The 18,088-nt window shown below is 39.3% G+C and overlaps 1 protein-coding gene across 1 annotated transcript in view; it reads right to left on the reverse strand.

Moving 5' to 3' along the window:
- Positions 1–18,088, reverse strand: part of CBL (Cbl proto-oncogene) — a 125,074-nt gene that overhangs the window by 14,684 nt on the left and 92,302 nt on the right. Inside the window, exons 7-12 of the mRNA XM_069066600.1 lie at positions 16,734–16,821; positions 16,090–16,221; positions 15,651–15,854; positions 4,685–4,816; positions 4,222–4,599; positions 94–188 (exon numbers count right to left, since the gene is read on the reverse strand). Of these exons, the coding sequence (XP_068922701.1) occupies positions 94–188; positions 4,222–4,599; positions 4,685–4,816; positions 15,651–15,854; positions 16,090–16,221; positions 16,734–16,821 (1,029 nt within the window). The remainder of the gene's footprint in view (positions 1–93; positions 189–4,221; positions 4,600–4,684; positions 4,817–15,650; positions 15,855–16,089; positions 16,222–16,733; positions 16,822–18,088) is intronic.

An 18,088-nucleotide genomic window follows, 5' to 3' on the forward strand; every position in this document is an offset into this window, starting at 1 on the left:
CTCTTCTGGAAGCATAGATTCATTATTTTATTCAAAAACTTTCTGAACCACCCTAATAAACATATCACATTGAATTTGGTTTTAATAGCATACCTGGCAGCAAGAGAATAGATGGCATTGGCAGAAGAGGAAGGCTTGATTTTGGGGTGTTCACACTCTGGCCCAGCTAATGGACTATTGTTCATGGTCTGGAATAAGGGAAAAAAGCTTAAAAGTTCTTCCCTATTACAGTAGTGCATTCAAATCTCCCATTTCCTTCATCTACTTCATACAACACATAGTGGTCATTTAGACCTTTTCCCAATTCCTCACACCCTGAGTTTATTACAACTGAATAAGCATACTTGATTTCAGCCCCTTAAAAGAAGGCTCATCTATGAGAAGGATCATGTAAGAGTCAAGGAAACAAGATTACAGATTTAGAGCTGCCACTGAGGCAAATACCTCTACCCATATTTTTTAGAGAAGATTAAGGCATATAGATATTAAACAACTTGCCCAGGATAAGATGACTAGTAAATGTCTAAGGCAGGATTTGAATGCAGGTTTTCCTGACTTCAAGGTCAGTGCCCTATTAACCACACTGTTACTTCTCAGGGTTTATTCTATAAAGACATTAGATACATGACATTAACACAGACTAAACTTTCCTAGCATAAAATTTATATACAAATTCAGAATGACCTTTACATATATTGATAACCAAAAAGTTGAATTCATTCTTTATTTCCCTACTTAGCTTGTACATAATTGTAATAAACAAAAAGGGAGGAAGAATGAAACTAACCTACATGGAGGTCATTTTCTTCATCCCTTGCCTTTCCCTACTCCAAGGAATGTTGAGTTTTTCTGATAGAACCATAACAATTCTGTTTTTTGATGTCTCATGGAGCATTACCTTCCATTTGACTGATTCTAACATTTAAGTTTTTTTCTTCAGTCAGGATTTGGTACCACTTTTACATTTAGCCAATTCTGATTTTTTAGGAGTTATTTTCTTCAGTAATTTTTGTGCCTTTTACCAAGCTATCAATTCTTTTGATAATTTTCTTGCATAGCTCATTTCCCAAGTTTTCTAATACCATTCTTATTTGATTTTTAAATAATTTTTTTTGCCTTAAAAAATCTTTTTCTTTAGTTCTTCTAGGAATTCTTTTTGAACAAATTGTTACCCAATCTACATTTTCCTTTGAGGCTTTGCTTGTGGATGTTTTCAAGACACTGTTTTCCAAATTTATGTCTTGAGCTTCCCTATCCCCATAGTAGCTTTTTATGGTCAGGTTCTTCTTTTGCTGTTTGCTCCTTTTCCTAGCCTACATCTTGACTTTGGACTTTATATTAGAATTAGGCTCTTCTCAGATCTGGAGGAACTTCTGTCTTTTATGTCCTTCTGATGCTTTCACAGCTCAATTTGGGGGCTTATAGGTTTTTGGTGTTTCCAGTGTGGTATAAGTCTAGACACTGCCTTCTTACTCTGGGTGAGGACCCTGTTGCCTAGTGACTGTGACTGCTCCTTTCTGCCCTGGAACCAAGACCTGAAACTGTGTAATAGGCAACAGAGCTACCAAACAGCACTTGGTCCTGGTCTCAGTGCTAGCACAGAGGTCCCCTGGATCTCTTTATGACTAGATGTTCAGTCCTTTTACTCTCCCAGGCTACTGCTGATACACTACAGCCCAGAGCCCAAAGCTGATACAGCTTCCACCACACTCTGCTTCTGGTCAGCCCCAACCCCAGTGTCCACAGACCTCTCTTCCTGTCTTTCTTTTTTGCTGTCTGGAGGGGGGAAGGCAGGGCAATTGGAGTTAAGTGACTTGCCCAAGGTCACACAGGTAGTGTTAAGTGTCTACGATCACATTTGAATTCAGGTCCTTTTGACTTTAGGGCCAGTGCTCTATTCACTGTGCCACCTAGCCGCCCCTCTTCCTGTCTTTCTAGGCTGCTTTGGGCTAGAAAAATGACTCACTTTGACTTTTTGCTAGCTTTCCTGTTCAGAATTCTATTCAGTATTTTCTGTGGTAGTTTTGTAGGAGAGATTTTGGGGGAGATTTAGCAATTGTGACCTTTCATTCCTCCATCTTGACTATGTTCCAATCAGAACGATTCTGAAAAATTACATCCATCTGTCCTTTCCTTAAGACCTCCCATCTCTATACCTCTGACTACCTTCTGAATATGATTTGCTGGACTTAAAACTCAAATCTTGTCATCCAAATTTAAAACTTCTTTGACTCTCTCCCTATATAAGTTACCAAACTCTATTCTTTTTTCCTTTATAATCATTCTTGTATATATTCTCTTCTTTCTATTCTTACCACTACTCTTCATGCTTTATCATCTTGACCCAATCTCCCAAGTTGGAAAATTTAAAAGTTATTTGGCTTCTTCCTCTCTTTCATATCACCTATCCAATCAGTTACTACTACTAACATACACAATCTGAGCTTTACAATTTATTCCCTTCTATTTCCATTGCCACTACACCCAAGTATAGATTTTCATTACCAACTACTGGTCTATTTCAATAGCATCTGAACATGGTCCTAACTCCATTCTCTACTCCCCTCTAAACCATTTACCAGTCTTTTTTTTTAACTTATAAGTCTAGTATATTGCTGCTCTGCTCAAAACCCTTCAATACCTCCCCTATTTCCTACAGAATTAAGTTCAAATTCCTTTAGAAGGGCAATTGAGGCTCTTCACAATCCAACACTATTCTACCTTTCCCATTTTATCTCATACTGTTCCCAGCTCTTCTTTTCCCCCCAACCCACTGTCTTCATGTAATCCACACTTTAGTCAAAGTGGACTAACCCAGTGTTCTCCACAAATGTCCTATAGTAACACATCTCCATGTCTCTGGCCTAGTATTCCTATGCTTGGAATGCTCTTTACTCCTCATTCCTTGCTGTCAGAAAAGTTTCTGTCTGTTGAATTTCTATTCCTTCTTTCAAGCCCAACTCAAACATTACCTAACCATGAGGAAGCCTTCCTTCCCTGATAACCCCAGAAAGCAATGACTCCCTACTCTTCTACTCCCATGGGCCTCACATAACATTCTGCTAACACTTTTCCAATACATGTATATTATTATGTTCCAGTTATTTGTGTATGCTTACTCTATCACACTAGTGGACTATAAATTCCAAGAGAGCAGGATTATAATTTGCCTAAACTATGTTTTACTGGGACATCTAGGTGGCATAGTGGATAGAGTTCTGGGCCTGGAGTTAGGAAGACTCTTCTTCCTGAATTCAAATCTAGCTTCAGACACTTACTATGTGATTCTGGGGAAGTCACTTATCTCTGCCTCAGTCTCCTCATCTGTAAAATGAGCTGGATATGGAAATGGCAAACTGATCCAGTATCTATGCCCAGAAAATACCCAAATGGAGTCACAAAGAAACGAAACAACTGAAAAACATCTTTACAACAAACTGTACGTGTCAGCACATAGCACTGTGTTCTCTATATGCAATAGGTACTTAACAAATTAGACTACTATAATCACTTAACAACATTAATTTAGAGATGGAAATAACCTTAAGGGTCATCTAGTTCACCCCCTTAATTTCACAGATGAAAAAAATGGAAGCCCAGAGAGGTTAAGTGACTGACCCAGGCTCCAACAGTCACTAATGGAAGAACATCCCAGATCCTGCTTCTATCTTAGCTCTTGTATTCTCCTTACCTAGCATGCCAGCCCCCTCCCCCAATCATTTTTCACACTGCCACAAAATTAATCTTCCTACATGATCACTTTCACTATGCCAAATACACACTCCTCAATCATCTCCATAGTTCTTCATTGTCCAGAGAACGAAGTCCACCCTTCTTGGCCTGGATCTACTACCTTCCCATATGTTTCCAGCCACTCTTTTTGATTTTATTTTCTACTACTCATCCATGGATCATCTATTCAAAACCAGTCTATTTATCATTCCTGAAAAAGACCTTGCATTTTCTTGATTCTCCCCTAAACTTAGAAAAGCCTCCCTCTCATTCACAAATTGTACCCATCCACTGAAGCCCAGATCATCCTCACTGGAAATGATCTCTTCCATCTCCAAACTCTTTCAGGAATTACTGTCTCTATTTTTATGTGGCTTTTATATGAGAACACAGCTTCTGGGGTACATATTCCCTCTAATATATGCTTTGTATTCCTCAGAGTACCTACTAGTGCTCTGCACACAGACACTCACAGAAAAGCTGACTCACCACCGGGGTATCCAGGCTGAAAGTGTTTCCATGCCTAAGACCATCAGCTCTGGGATCCATCTGAGAAGGCAGTGAAAAAGGAAGAGAATGCCGGTTGGTCAATTCTCTGCCTGACCAGGGGTCACCAGGACTTAGGGTAGCTGTAGGTACTTTGGGTATTGGCCGGGGAAGCCATGATTCTCCTGGATGGCCAGAAGGAAAAGGGGGAAGTTTGTCCCTGGACAGACAGTCGCCTGGTGTAGATGGTAGTGGGCGTCTCTGAGGTCTACTCTCTGCCCCAATGGAATGTGGTCTGTCTGGAGGAGGTGGAGGAGGGAGATCTCGAAGTGTGGGAGGTACTGGCAAAGGTTTGTCCTTATGAAGAGAGCCAGGGGTAACCTGTTGAGACATAATGGAAGATGGTAAGCATCCACTTGCTCAGCACTAAAAAACAGGGAAATAGCAGACATCGAAAAGTCTTTACCTTAGAAGCAGTTCCAGGACTAGAAGCACCTGAGGGAATGGATGTTCGCTGTTGCAAAAGATCCAGTCGTGGTGGCACTGGAGGAAGAGAAGCTTGTGGGGCCATGGAAAATGGAGAAGGAGGCCGTTCAACCTAAAATAAAAAGTTTGTTTCAAGTATTTTCATATTCTAGGAAGAAAAAAGCTATCCCAAAATAACACTGATTTTTTCCAAAGCAGTGTCTAGCAACTGCCACACAAACATAAGAAAGTATGGATGGGGCATAATCAACCTAGATTCTAGTCATCCAAACCTCTATTGAAAAAAGATATTCTTCCATAATCAATGATAAATTTCTACTGGGATTTTATTGCCTTAATGCCACCATGAGAGGGCACTCAACCTATAAACACCAACCAAGCAGGGATCCAGCTAGCTGAATTATTTGGAAGAAGAACCTTAGGTTTTCCCTCACGTTGTTGCTATCCTTTAAGAGCTCATTCCACTTCAAGTGGAAAAGTCTTTGCTCAATTGGTCTCTTGTTTTTCTACTGCTTTCTTTCAAAATAGGTTAACTGCTAATGCTTTTCAAGGTTAAAAATGCAATCCATGGAAAGACAGGAAAGGCACAAGAAGATATCAACCTGAGCAAATCACCAGGAAAAATAATGTCTTTAGGACAAGATAAGGTAGTAGATCCAAGTCCATATAAAGTATGCTTTATATGGGTTTCTTTATATGGCTAGGGATTTAAGGGAATTCTCATGCATATATCCAGGCATCCTCCTATTTAAAGACCTTCATTAGCTCTTAATGGCCTCTAAAAAAAGTCTAACTCCTGAGCTTTACATTCAAGACCCTACCATTTTCACAATCTGCTCTACATCTTATGTTTCCACTCTTCTACTTTTCCTCCCTCATCTACATGTGCTATATACTTCAAACAAACTAGACTACTTTCCAACATCACAGATGTCTTAATGTTGTTATCATTCATTTCTATGACGTTGCTAATGCTTCACTTAACACTGTGTTACCACCTGCTTTCCACAGCCTCATACCATGTCTTCTATAAAATCTTCCCCAGCCAGTAAAGATCCACTCAAACTTCACAAAGTACCTCAATTACACTTCTCTCATATACTTATACAAGTAACTATGACACATGATGTTTGAAAATCCCATACTAGGGGCGGCTAGGTGGCACAGTGAATAGAACACCGACCCTGGAGTCAGGAGGACCTGAGCTCAAATACGGCCTCAGACACATACCATAAAAAAAAAAAAAAAAAACCGAGCCGTGTGACCTTGGGCAAGTCACTTAACCCCAACTGCCCTACCTTCCCCCCTCCAAAAAAACCAAAAGCAAAAAAAAAAAGTCCATACTAGACTATGAGTTCCATGAAGAATCATGTTTTATCTTTGTATTTCCCCACACACCTAGACAGTGTTTTGCGCCTAACAGAAGTGTGTTGATGGTCGTTTTTTTTTTTTAAAGCAATTGGGCTTAAGTAACTTGCTCAAGGTTACAAGGCCAGTTATTTCTGGGTGTGGTGCTAAGTATCAGAGCCCGGATTCGATCCCAGGTCATCCCAACTCTGGTGCCGGTGCTCTTACTCACTGTGCCATCTGGCCGCCCCTGATGGTCAAGTTTGATAAATCTCAAAGAAGGTGAATGAAATATTTACAGATGATATTTTTAAACTAATGAGCATCTTCAATTCTTTTTAAAAAAATCTACTTCAATCTAGTAAATAGAATTAACACTTATCTTTTAACTAAAGTAAAAAACAGGTCCCAAATTACATGAAACAAATGTAAAGCTTTTTCCTTCTTCCTGCACAAAGGAACACAATAAACAGATAAGCACTTGGCACAATGACTCATGCAAAATGCCTCTGCATTCACAACAGAAAGCAAAACCAACAGAAGATAAGTCAAATGGATATTGAATGCACTCATTGTAAGATGACAGTCCATATATTTCCTTAACAAAAACAGCATGCCCTGCACTTAGAACAGTTATTATTGCTGAGTGGAAAGAGAAAGAAGAGAAGGAAGACAACAAATATCATCTTCTGGAGCGACTTGTGCTTACTTCTTTGTTTAGAGAAAAGGCTCAATTTCTGCTGACAAGGCAATAGAATAAACCATAAAGCAGTACTCCTTTGGGATGAGAGAATTAATATTGATCTAAATTTTATAATAGGCTACGCTAACTTATTTCATTCCCTCATCTAGTCACAGATATCATGTCAATTTTCCCCTAGAAATCTCACATCGATTCTTTTTTCTATCCATTCCTGTTATCATTCCCTAGTCCAGATTACCAATTGAGGCTTAGGTTATTATCTCTTGTCTATCTCTAATCCAAATCAGACTAAACTTAAAAGCTACCAGTGACTCCCAATTTCCTACCAAAGAGAAGAATTAAAATACGCATATTAAAATAAGCATTTGGATAGATAATCTTCAGAGCTTGTCCATAAGTAGGTATACCTGAGATAGCACACAGATGGAAAGTGATTTGGTCACAGAGTTGAACCAAAGAAGAAGGAAAGGGAGCAGATTGCCTCCAAAAAAACTGTAAAGCTCCTACAATGACTTTAGCTTCCCATTAGAACAAATAACACCAAAATTCTATTACTGCTGCTATATGGCAACTAAACATGAATACAACAATCTCCAAAGAATTAAAAATGAATCTCACTCAGAGCCAATGGAAAGGCACATGACAGGTATAAACAGACTATAAAATATAACCACTGAGTAACTTTGATGAACAGAAGTAAAAAAAAAAACAACTCATCAGGGAATGTATGATAGTAAAAGAAGAGGGGTGGTCACAAAGTGAGGAAAGAAAGATAGACAGCCACAATGGCCCACTGGTGCTCTTACAACATGAGGAGAAAATGAGGAAGATCTCCAGAGGATAGACCATGTGGGTGACTTGTGGCAGGACATGGTTAAGAGTTACATATGTAACTATGTAAGCATATGTAGGTACTGGTAGGTTGAGAGAACTTCCAAGCTTATGAAGTCAGAGATATATTTCACTATTTGTATTTGACTGGTATGAATTCCCCCACAAGTGTTTAAGTTTTGTGAGGGTGATGCAGAGTTGAAGCTCTTCAAAAGCACAAGGGTATAGTATAAGATGGTGAAAAATGCTGAACTGATTTGGTAGATAATAGCTTCAAGAGCTGCAGAACCCAGGAAATGACAGAGTGAAACACATCTCCCAACAGCCTGGAAGACTGACAGGAAGGGTATATCACAGCGGGCTGGGAGTGGAGCATGGGCTCGCCAGGAACAGACAGGGCTGGAGCAGGCCTCAGGGGACTGAATCGCTGGTAGCTATGGCGATTTCCAGACTTCTCAACCCACAAATGCTGAGAACAGCATGAAAGGTCAATGGGGGAACTCTATATGACCTGGGTGAAAGAGGAGCACACAGTCTAGCCCCAACCCCGGCCCCAGGGCAGCAGGTGGAGGCAGTGGCAGCACCAGCAGCAGCAATAGTTGCTTCTGGAGCTCTGGGCCCACAGACAGTGGGTGATCCAGTGGCTGACACAAAACCCCAGAAGCCTGGACAGTACACCCACCTCCACCCCCACTCCCACTAGAAGCAGAGTCCTGCCTTGACAGGGAGTTAAAAAAGTATTTGGCTTGGAAGATTGAGTAAACAGTGTAAAAAAAAGTTAGCCTATAGAATCTTACTTTGGTGACAAAGAAGATCAAAACATACAACCAGAAGACAACAAAGTCAAAGCTCCCACATCAAAAGCCTCCAAGAAAACTGAATTGGAGAAGAAAGTGAGGGCTTGGCTGAGGTAAGGGACCTAAAGGATAGGAATGGATAGTCAGGGCCTTAAGCTTATGGTAAAGATAAAGACTAAAGTTGAGAGGAGGCAGAAGGCAGAAAGAAAGATGGAATAACAGGAACTTAGGATCACAGAGGAGAATTTCAAAGTTTAAAAATCACAAAGCTGGCACAATTACAAAGGATGGTGTGATTAAGAGAACAATCATCCCTAAGGGGCAGAGGTGAAGTGAAACTATAGGTCACGGGAGTTAATTTGATTGATGAACTGGGAGCCCAGCATGTTCAAGAAGACATCCAAATGTATATAGAAATTCCCAATTATAGAAACAAGGGCTAACACAGGGAGGAAAAACTATACATTAGATACTGAATTCTTTGAAAGGAAAGAAAGTGACATGGAGGGTGGTACCACAGGAACAAGCATCTAGATTGGGTGATAATGACTGACAGAATCAATATCTGAGCAGGGAATATGCTAAATTCACCATCCTGTCCCCAAGAATTAGGGGACATGAGAAAAGTCAGACCCAGAAAAGATCACAAAGAGCAAAGTTTCTCTGACTACAAGAAGACTGAAAGAATGTGAAAAGAAAACTAGGATGAACAGAAGTTAACAACAGGGATTCCTAAGAGTACAATGGAAAGGGAGAATCACAGGAGGAAAGCAACTGAAGAAGAAAAAGGTTCAATTAGATGGTGATAAGTATACAAGGAGCAGTATAGGTGACATGCTATTATAGTTCACCTGTCTTTCTAGTATTGTTTGGGAAATTGCAATTTCGATTCCTCTGCAGTAATATGCCAATGCCAGGAGAATAAAGGTATTTTAAAAACAGACTTTTATGACAGGGATTATCCTGGGGTCATGGGAAGTGCTGCATAATTTCCCAAATGGTTCAAAGCCTATTCTTTTGCTCCTTCAGTTCTAGGCCTAGCTCATCTGTAGTGAATAAGATATATGTGTGCACTAATCAACTAACTCAGAAGGCTAGTCCTCAGACAATTGCATGCCCTAATTTGGCAATATGAATTTTTCATCTTGATTTTTTTCTGTGAGTTGCATTTTTCAGTTGCACCGTCTATTTTCAGCTTTATATACTTCTCACCTGACATGTCAATTTTTTTTGTTTTTAAAATTGCATCATCAGTTTGTCCATCATTTGTTTTCCTATTTTAAAGTTTTTAGAGGTAGAAAATTTTTACAGGACTTCTTTTTTCTTCATTCTCAAATGCTTTATTAACTTCTGATTTACATCATTCATTTCTGCCAGATTTTGAGTTACAAATTTTCTCCCCGTTTTTCCCCTACCCACCGCCCCAAAATAGCAGTCCCATAGGATATCCCCTCGTCCAATCTGCTCTCTCCCATATTTTCTCCCATACCCCTTTCGACTTTTCCAGATCTATGCCCCAATGCCTGTATATCTTATTTCCCAATTATATATAAAATAGTATTAATAATAGTATATATTTGAGCACTTGATTTTAAAACTTTGAATTCCAGATTCATTCCCTTCCTCCCTTGTCTCGCACCCTTATTAGGAAGATAAGCAGTTCAGCATAGGTCGTACATGTGTGTCTAATGCAAAACAATAACATAGTAGATACATTGTAAAAGACTGACTATATTTCCCTCCCTCCTATCCCACCTCCCACTTGTTCTATTCTCTACTTTGATCCCATCCCTTTTCAAAAGTGGGTGCTCCCAACTTCCTTCCCCCCCAGCCTGCCCTCCCTTCCATCATGCCCCCTCTCATCCCCTTCCCCCCTACTCTCCTGGAGGGTGAGATACCCTATTTAGTGTGTATTTCATTCTTTCCCCAAGCCAGATTCAATAGGAATAAGGTTGACCCATTCCCTTTTGTCTTCCTGTTCTTCCCCTCCATTGTAACCATTTTCCCTTGCCTCTTCTGTATGAGATAGTTTACCCCATTCTGTCTCTCCCCATCTCCTCTCATTATATTCCTCTCTCACCTCTTAATTTCACCTTTTAAGTATCATCCCTTCCTGTTAAATTGGTCCTGTGCCCTCTCTCTATGTATACCTGTAAACGTATATACACACATTCACATATGTATTCATGTGCCCATATACCCTCATATATAGACATATACATATCTTTCTATTCCCTTCAACTACTAAGAAAAGTTTCATCAGTTATAATTATTGTTTTTCCATGTAGGAATGTTAATAGTTCAACTTTGATAAGTTCCTTATGATTTATTTTCCCTGTTTACCTTCTCATGTTTCTCTTGCTTCTTGTATCTGAATGTCAAATTTTCTGTTCAACTCTGGTTTTTTCAGCAAGAATGCTTGAAAGTCCTCTATTCCACTGAATGACCATATTTTCCCCTGAAACATGATACTCAGTTTTGCTGGGTAGGTGACTCTTGGTTTTAATCCCAGCTCCCTTGACCTCCAGAATATCATATGCCAAGCCCTTCGATCCCTCAGTGTAGAAGCTGCCAGATCCTGTGTTATCCTAATTGTGTTTCCACAATATTCAAATTGTTTCTTCCTGGATGCTTGTCATATTCTCTCCTTAATCTGGGAATTCTGGAAGCTGGCTATAATATTCCTAGGAGTTTTCTTTTTGGGATCTTTTTCAGGAGGTGATCGGTGGATTCTTTCAACCTCTATTTTGCCCTCTGGTACTAAAACATCAGGGCAGTGTCCTTTGAGAACTTCCTGGAGGATGATTTCTAGGTTCTTACTTTGATCATGGCTTTCAGGTAGTCCAATAATTTTAAAATTATCTCTCCTGGATCTATTTTCCAGGTCAGTGGTTTTTCCCATAAGGTATTTCACACTGCCTTCTATTCTTTCATTTGTTTGGATCTGTTTAACAGCATCTTGATTTCTCATAAAGTCATAAGCTTCCATTTGCTCCAGTCTAATTCTGAAGCAATGATTCCCCTCATTGAGCTTTTGAGATTCTTTTTCCATCTGGCAAATTCAGCTTTTTTAGGCATTCTTCTCCTCATTGCCTTTTTGAGCCTCTTTTACCATTTGAGTCAGTCTCACCAGGTGGCGCTGGCTGGCTGTGCCGGCGTCTCAGCAGCTTCTCGCCCCAGGGACAAAAGCCATGCACTCCCACTTACTGGTCCCAAAGTCCAGACTGCACTGACCTCTCACTTTGTCCTTCGCATCTATGTGCTGATAATTCTGGAAACGGCCACAGCTGCTGCTGATCTGGGGTCCCTCTGGCCGGCTGGTCAGGCCTGCCCTGGGGCTAAAGCCTCAGCGTGGGGCTGGGCTGGGCTCCCAGAGCCCTGCACTGGCCTATTCCTGCCAGCCTGCCAGGCTGTCCTCAGTGGGAGGTTAGCTTCTCTGTGTCATTTTGTGGGTTCTGCAGCTCCAAAGTTTGTTTAGAGTCCCCTTTTTACATGGATTGTGGGAGGTGAAAGCCGGAGCAGCGGGGAGGTCCTGCTTCTACTCTGCCATCTTTGTAAAGGACTTCTTTAATTATATCCCATAAATTTTGGCATACTGCATTACTGTTATCCACTATTTATAATTTTTATGATGTCTTCTTTGACCCACTAATTACTTTTTGGAGGAGGAAGAAGGGCAGTTGGGGTTAAGTGACTTGCCCAAGGTCACACAGCTAGTAAGTCTGTCAAGTGTCTGAGGCCGGATTTTAACTCAGATCCTCCTGACTCCAGGGCCAGTACTCTATTCATTGTGCCACCTAGCCATCCCAACCCACTAATTACTAAAAATGTTTTTAGAACTTTAACTTGGATGAGGCAGATAAGGCTTTGCCCAAGTGCTAACATCTTGGTAGGATAATACATTTCCTCCCCACTGGAGACAATCATTCTTGTGCCTCTAACCTGTAGAGGTTGGGAGGGAAGGCAGTAGCAGAAAGAGCAAAGAGTCAGGATTTCTTTCTGTGGAAATTAGGGAGAAAGGTATGAGCTATCCTCTCTCCAACCATAACGGAGGTCAGACTATTTCTCCAAGGTCTCACTAGCTTTCTCTCCACATCTGAAACCCTTTTCCCCAGCTACTTCTCCCCAGTCTCATCTTTATTTTAGATTGGCTCTAACCTGTTCCAGTCCCTTATCCTTCTTTGTCTTCTTTCCAACTGTGTCCTCTGGACTGTTCTTATTTCATTAACAAACTTCCTTCATGTTAGAACTCTTCCTCACATATCTTCCATTTGCTGGTACTTCCCAAATCTCATTTTCCCTTAAGTCTGGACACTGCTTCTCTCACACTTCCTGACACATAGTATGCTCATTTGTTCCCTGAATGCCACCTTCAGACCCTTCCTCCTCTGCCATTATCACTCAGCAACAAACTCTTCCTTTAAGTTTATTCTATTTTGCCCAAATCTTTGTGGCAGATTAATCTATGAACCTTCTGGTCACTCTGCCTCCTCCTCATTAAGTTCAGCATCTGTCCCCATTGAACATAATGGCCTCCTAGTTCCTCAGCCTCAATTTCTATACCTCTGTCTCAAGTATACTACAACTAAGCATAGTATCCACATTTAATACCATGTCTTCCCTCACTGAATCTGGCCTAGGTTCAGGAACTAGTTATGGCTCAGATCATTGGTCTGCTTTTTGTATTTTGCTTAGTTTCTTCTACTAATCTTTATGATCTTTAAGGATTTCATACATTTTCCCAAAGAATCTCCCTTAATCTCTTTATCCTTTGATATTTAAAATCATTCTCTTCTGGGGTACCAATTAGGCAGACATTCATCCAGACTACCAACAAAAAAAACAGACACTGACAAGCTGGATGCTAGTGTTAATTAGGGAGGCATGTTTAATTGGAAATTAATTTGCAAATGATCAGTTCTTTAATGGTTTCATGTTATGATGACTTTGTTTCTTCATGCACAACTTATGTTTTCCTATGACTTCTGTATATACAATCTTAAAGGAAAGCAGTATGGAATAGCAGATAAAAATCCAACCTTGGAGTCTAGAAAACCTAAGTTCAAGTTTGGTCTCTGACACAGCCAGAGCTGTATAACCTGGGCAAGTCACTTAAGCTCTGTTTACCTCAGTTTTCTGAACTCTAAAATGGGAATAACAACAGCACCTAACTCACAATATTGTTGTGAGGATCAAATGAGATATTATTTATAGAGCACTTGGTACAGTATCTGGCAAGAAGTAGGTACTATATAAATGCTTATTCTCTTCTGACTTTCCCAAAATGCATTGGTAGAAAGAATTTCCTCAAAGGGAAGATATTTACACCAATAAAATCACAGGTCCAAACCAAAACAAAATGTAATTCCTTAACTGTGAGAAACCAAATAATGAATACCTGTATAATGAAGGACCCCCCACCCCCATATTTTTTGTTTTCTACAATGCTTTTAAGAATAATATCCTTAATACTGTTTCTGTCTCTCTTGCCATCCATTTTTATTGCTGCCTTACCCAAAATCATGACTGTAATTTCTGTTCTTCTGGAACTGTGTGAAATATATTAATTTTATTCCAGTCCCTCAGTTTTTATGACTGTGCCTGTATGTCTGAAATAAGTTTCTTGTATAAAGTAAATTGTTGGTTTTTATTTTCCAATTCATTCTTCCATTCTCTATCATTTCAATGTTAGAGTAATCCAGGTATACTTAGGCTTATTTATAATTGTTAAATTCATCTTCCTGTCCAGTAAAAATTCTTTTATTTTTTTTTCTCATCTTTGAAATCAGTTCTTAATCTCATTTTGCTTACGAGGGATGGGGAACCTGCACCCGGAAGCCACAGGTTTCACATCTCTGGCTTACACTATTCCAATTCCTGAGGACCATCTTCTACTTTTCTTTGCTTTATGGCTTTCTGTGGTCCAAAAATTCATTGCCAAATGACCAGTCAGTTGGACCTCTCCCTCATCCACTGTCACTCAATCTAATTATTCAGATCACGCAAGTACTATATTTCAAACCATTAGTGGATTGGGATATCCAGGTGGGTCACCAATGATGGGAGACTCTAAAGAATATCAATATTTGGGTATATAAGGATATATGGTTTGGAGAGTGGGGGGAAGGTCTTTTAAAAGTTCAGAATTTTTTAAAAAAGCAAATAAAAATCCAAATTTTTATTTCCTCACTGCCACCTATATATCTCTCCAGAAAGAACATATATGGGGGCGGCCAGGTAGCACAGCGAGTAAGAGCACCGGCTCCAGTGTCAGGATGACCTGGAGATCGAATCCCAGGCTCAGACACTTAGCACCCACCTAGAAACACCTGGCCATGTAACCTTGAGCAAGTTACTTAACCCCAATTGCTTAGGGGCAGCCAGGTGGCTCAGCGAGTAAGAGCACCAGCAACAGTGTGGGGATGACCTGGAGATCGAATCCCGGGCTCAGACACTCAGCACCACACCCAGAAATAACTGACCGTGTAACCTTGAGCAAGTTACTTAACCCCAATTGCTTAAAAAAAAAAGAACATATATGATTTTTTTTTTAAAGATTATGTTCTCTAATACAGGAGTAACTTTTCTTTGGTCAGAAACATACAAGGTCCATTCCTTTGCGTTAAGAAAAAAAAAGTTCCAGAAATCCCTTTGTGCACCTTAAAGCACTATACAAATGTAATTATAATAATAAAGGCATTAGAGGTGCTTAGCATGGATAAAGACTTAGCAATGATGGAATAGCTGTTTTCTAATATTTCCTGTGAACATGGATCATAATCTGAAGAAGTACAGTACAGACTACTAGATTTGTAGTTAGAGAGCCTTAGATCAAATGCCAGCTCTGCTACATAGCAGATCTGCAATTATGGACAAACCTGTTCATCTTACTGGACTTCGGTGTTCTCCTTTGTAAATGAAAAGGGATGGACTAGATAATCTATCACGTACCTTCGAGCTCTAAACTTTTGATCCTATGAAGATTCTCTATTTACAAACAAGGTGATAGACACAGTATTATAGAAAACCTATGAGGATTTTCATTCATCTTATTTATATCCTTAACCCCTAACAAAAGTGCCTTGCACATAGCAAGTACTTATTAATTACGTATTCACTGATTGAATTTCCCTAGCCTCACTATTTTATCAACCGAAATACCTGGGTAAACTAAAGCCAGGGATACAATTCTTGTACACTTTGTTTTGCACCAAATGATTTATTGATTCACAGAATAACTCAAGTAAGTCTTCTCGTTGCAGTATTACCTTGGCACAGGCCAGTTCCTTCATCATGAAAAGGGAGTCGTCAGCTCTTTCATCATCATCATCATCATAATTTGGTGAAGGAGCTCCCTCTGCTCCTTGCCTAAGTAGGCCACCCCCTCCTCTGGGATCAAATGGATCCACCACGATGGGCTCTGTACCTTTAATTTCACACCGACAAAAAGGGCAACCTTGACCTTCTGATTCCTGTAAAGAAAGAGATTAGTGACAGTCTCAGACATCTGAAAGAATTTAAAATATCTTATGCATCTGGACAGTAAGTACAAAATAGGTTACATAGATGAAAACTAGATAGACATTTAAAATCTAAACCTACCAATCACAGGTCACTCTTAAATTATCTGAAAAGGGGCTGAAAAGCAAAAAAGAAAATTTGTGGAGGGGCCATCATGACTTGAGAACATGGGATCTGGATCCCTACCTGCCAAGCTGTAAGACAGGATGTGCACATGAGGTGGCCACAAGGTTCAATCTTCACATCTTTGTCATTTTCAGCACATATTTTACATAGCTGGAAGGTGGAGCCCATCTCACAGTATAATTCATATTGTTCCTTATGAGAAAAAACAAAGATCACTTGGGTCTGCTAGAACCATACATCCTAAAATACAGATCACTCAAAAACATTACTTGTTTCATAGGTATTCCTAAAGTAAAAAAAAGAAACAACAATTCTAAAGGAGTGCTCAGAGTTTCTTCCTTTAAAACTAGCAGAAAATCTATTCCTTGTGCTGCTACTGGTCTATAAAGAAATATAATGTCAAGACTAGTTTGAAAGAATACATAAAATTACTAGTTTAATAAAAGTTATCAAAACAAAAATAGCTACAGTGGACAGAGCATGGACCTGTGACCCTGGAAAGTCATTTAACCCTGATCGCCTCAACCCCCTCCCCCCCAAAAACAGTTTGCAGATGGCATTCCAAACAATTCCAAGATGTACACTATAGCTTGTGACTTCACAAAATTGGCTTAGTTCCTTCTCATAAAACTGAACTAATGAATTCGGTGGGTTAATTTTTGAGAATAGGGAAATTATTATAAAGGAATAAATATGCAATTAACCTGGGTAACTTTAATGTGGTCTTGAGGAGTAGGCTCACATAAGCCAGTCAGGTCTGGATTTTGATTTCGTCCATCAGGAAACAAATAGCTAAATAAATAAATAAATAAAGCAAGGCTTAATGTTCTTTTTTATTTTCTGTGATCACATGACTAGTCTTGTGTGCCACTGTTTAGAAATACATTAATAATAAGACATGGATGTCAACACTTTAAAGTTTGTAGAACAGATTCCCTCGAACCTTCCCCTATCAAAAAGTTCCTTTCATTCCTTTAAGGCTCTGCAGAGATAGCACGTTCTTCCTTGAAGCCTTCCATGATCTATCTAGGTAGACATGATCTGGCCCTTCTTTAAATCACTCATGCTTGATCCCTCAAAACATATGTTTGTTATGATTTTATTATAATTATCTCTCTATGTCTTACATCCCCTATTAAACTATAAGTTCCTTAAGGGGTAGAGGTTTTATCTTTATGTTTGTATTTTCAGTAACTATGCATAATATCTTGCAAATGTAGCCGCTTACCAAATGTTTGACTTCAAATTAAATTACTAATGACTGATGATACAAAAAAACAGAAGAAAGGCAAGGATAAAATTCACAAGAGTTTCTAAGGTGAATAAAATGACTCAAAACAATTCTGAGATGATATTATAGTGATGCTTCTTCCCAGGATGCACAGTTAATAGAACATTATAACAGGCAAGGAGAGGGGTTGGCATTTTTCTATACAATAGATAAAAAAAGATAATAGTTCTTGTCAGGAGTTTCTTTATAAACAAAGGACTCAAATGTCCTTTAGTATCTAATTACTACTACATTGACAAAAATCTGTTTTAGAGATGAAGAAAACAAGCTAAGTCACTGAGATCATCTACCAAGAAAGCATTTGTTGCTGCAAGTTTCAGAGCAGAGGCAACAACCTCTTTTGCTCATGTTTCTGTGGGTTCCACATAAAGACCAAGAGGAAAATTGGCCTTTCTCATCCTTTTAGAAGATTAGTGGCATGCAGATATTCAGTCACATCTTGTTATACTCTAGGTATGTCAACAGATAAGCAACTTAGCCTCCTGAAGAAATGGTGACTCTGTGATACATATGAAATCTGCCATGCAAATCAGTAAGAGTTTAGCATCAAATGACTTACACAAATTTTATTGGATCAGAAAGAAGTTGGGATGCAAATAGACAAGGTTTTTAAACACTGTTAAACTGAACTCTCAAGAACATTCATTCACTAAGATATCCTACGATGTGGCTATAATGTGAAAAAGTCCCCCAAAAATGCCCCAAGTAAACATTACTGTTAATTTATTCTTCTTTCAAACTTTGTTCAATAAAAAATAATGCATAATC

The sequence above is a fragment of the Petaurus breviceps genome, unplaced genomic scaffold (genome assembly GCF_028583685.1).
Source record: "Petaurus breviceps papuanus isolate PSGF00001 unplaced genomic scaffold, PetGlider_PUasm1.0 90723, whole genome shotgun sequence".
Classification (NCBI taxonomy): domain Eukaryota; kingdom Metazoa; phylum Chordata; class Mammalia; order Diprotodontia; family Petauridae; genus Petaurus; species Petaurus breviceps.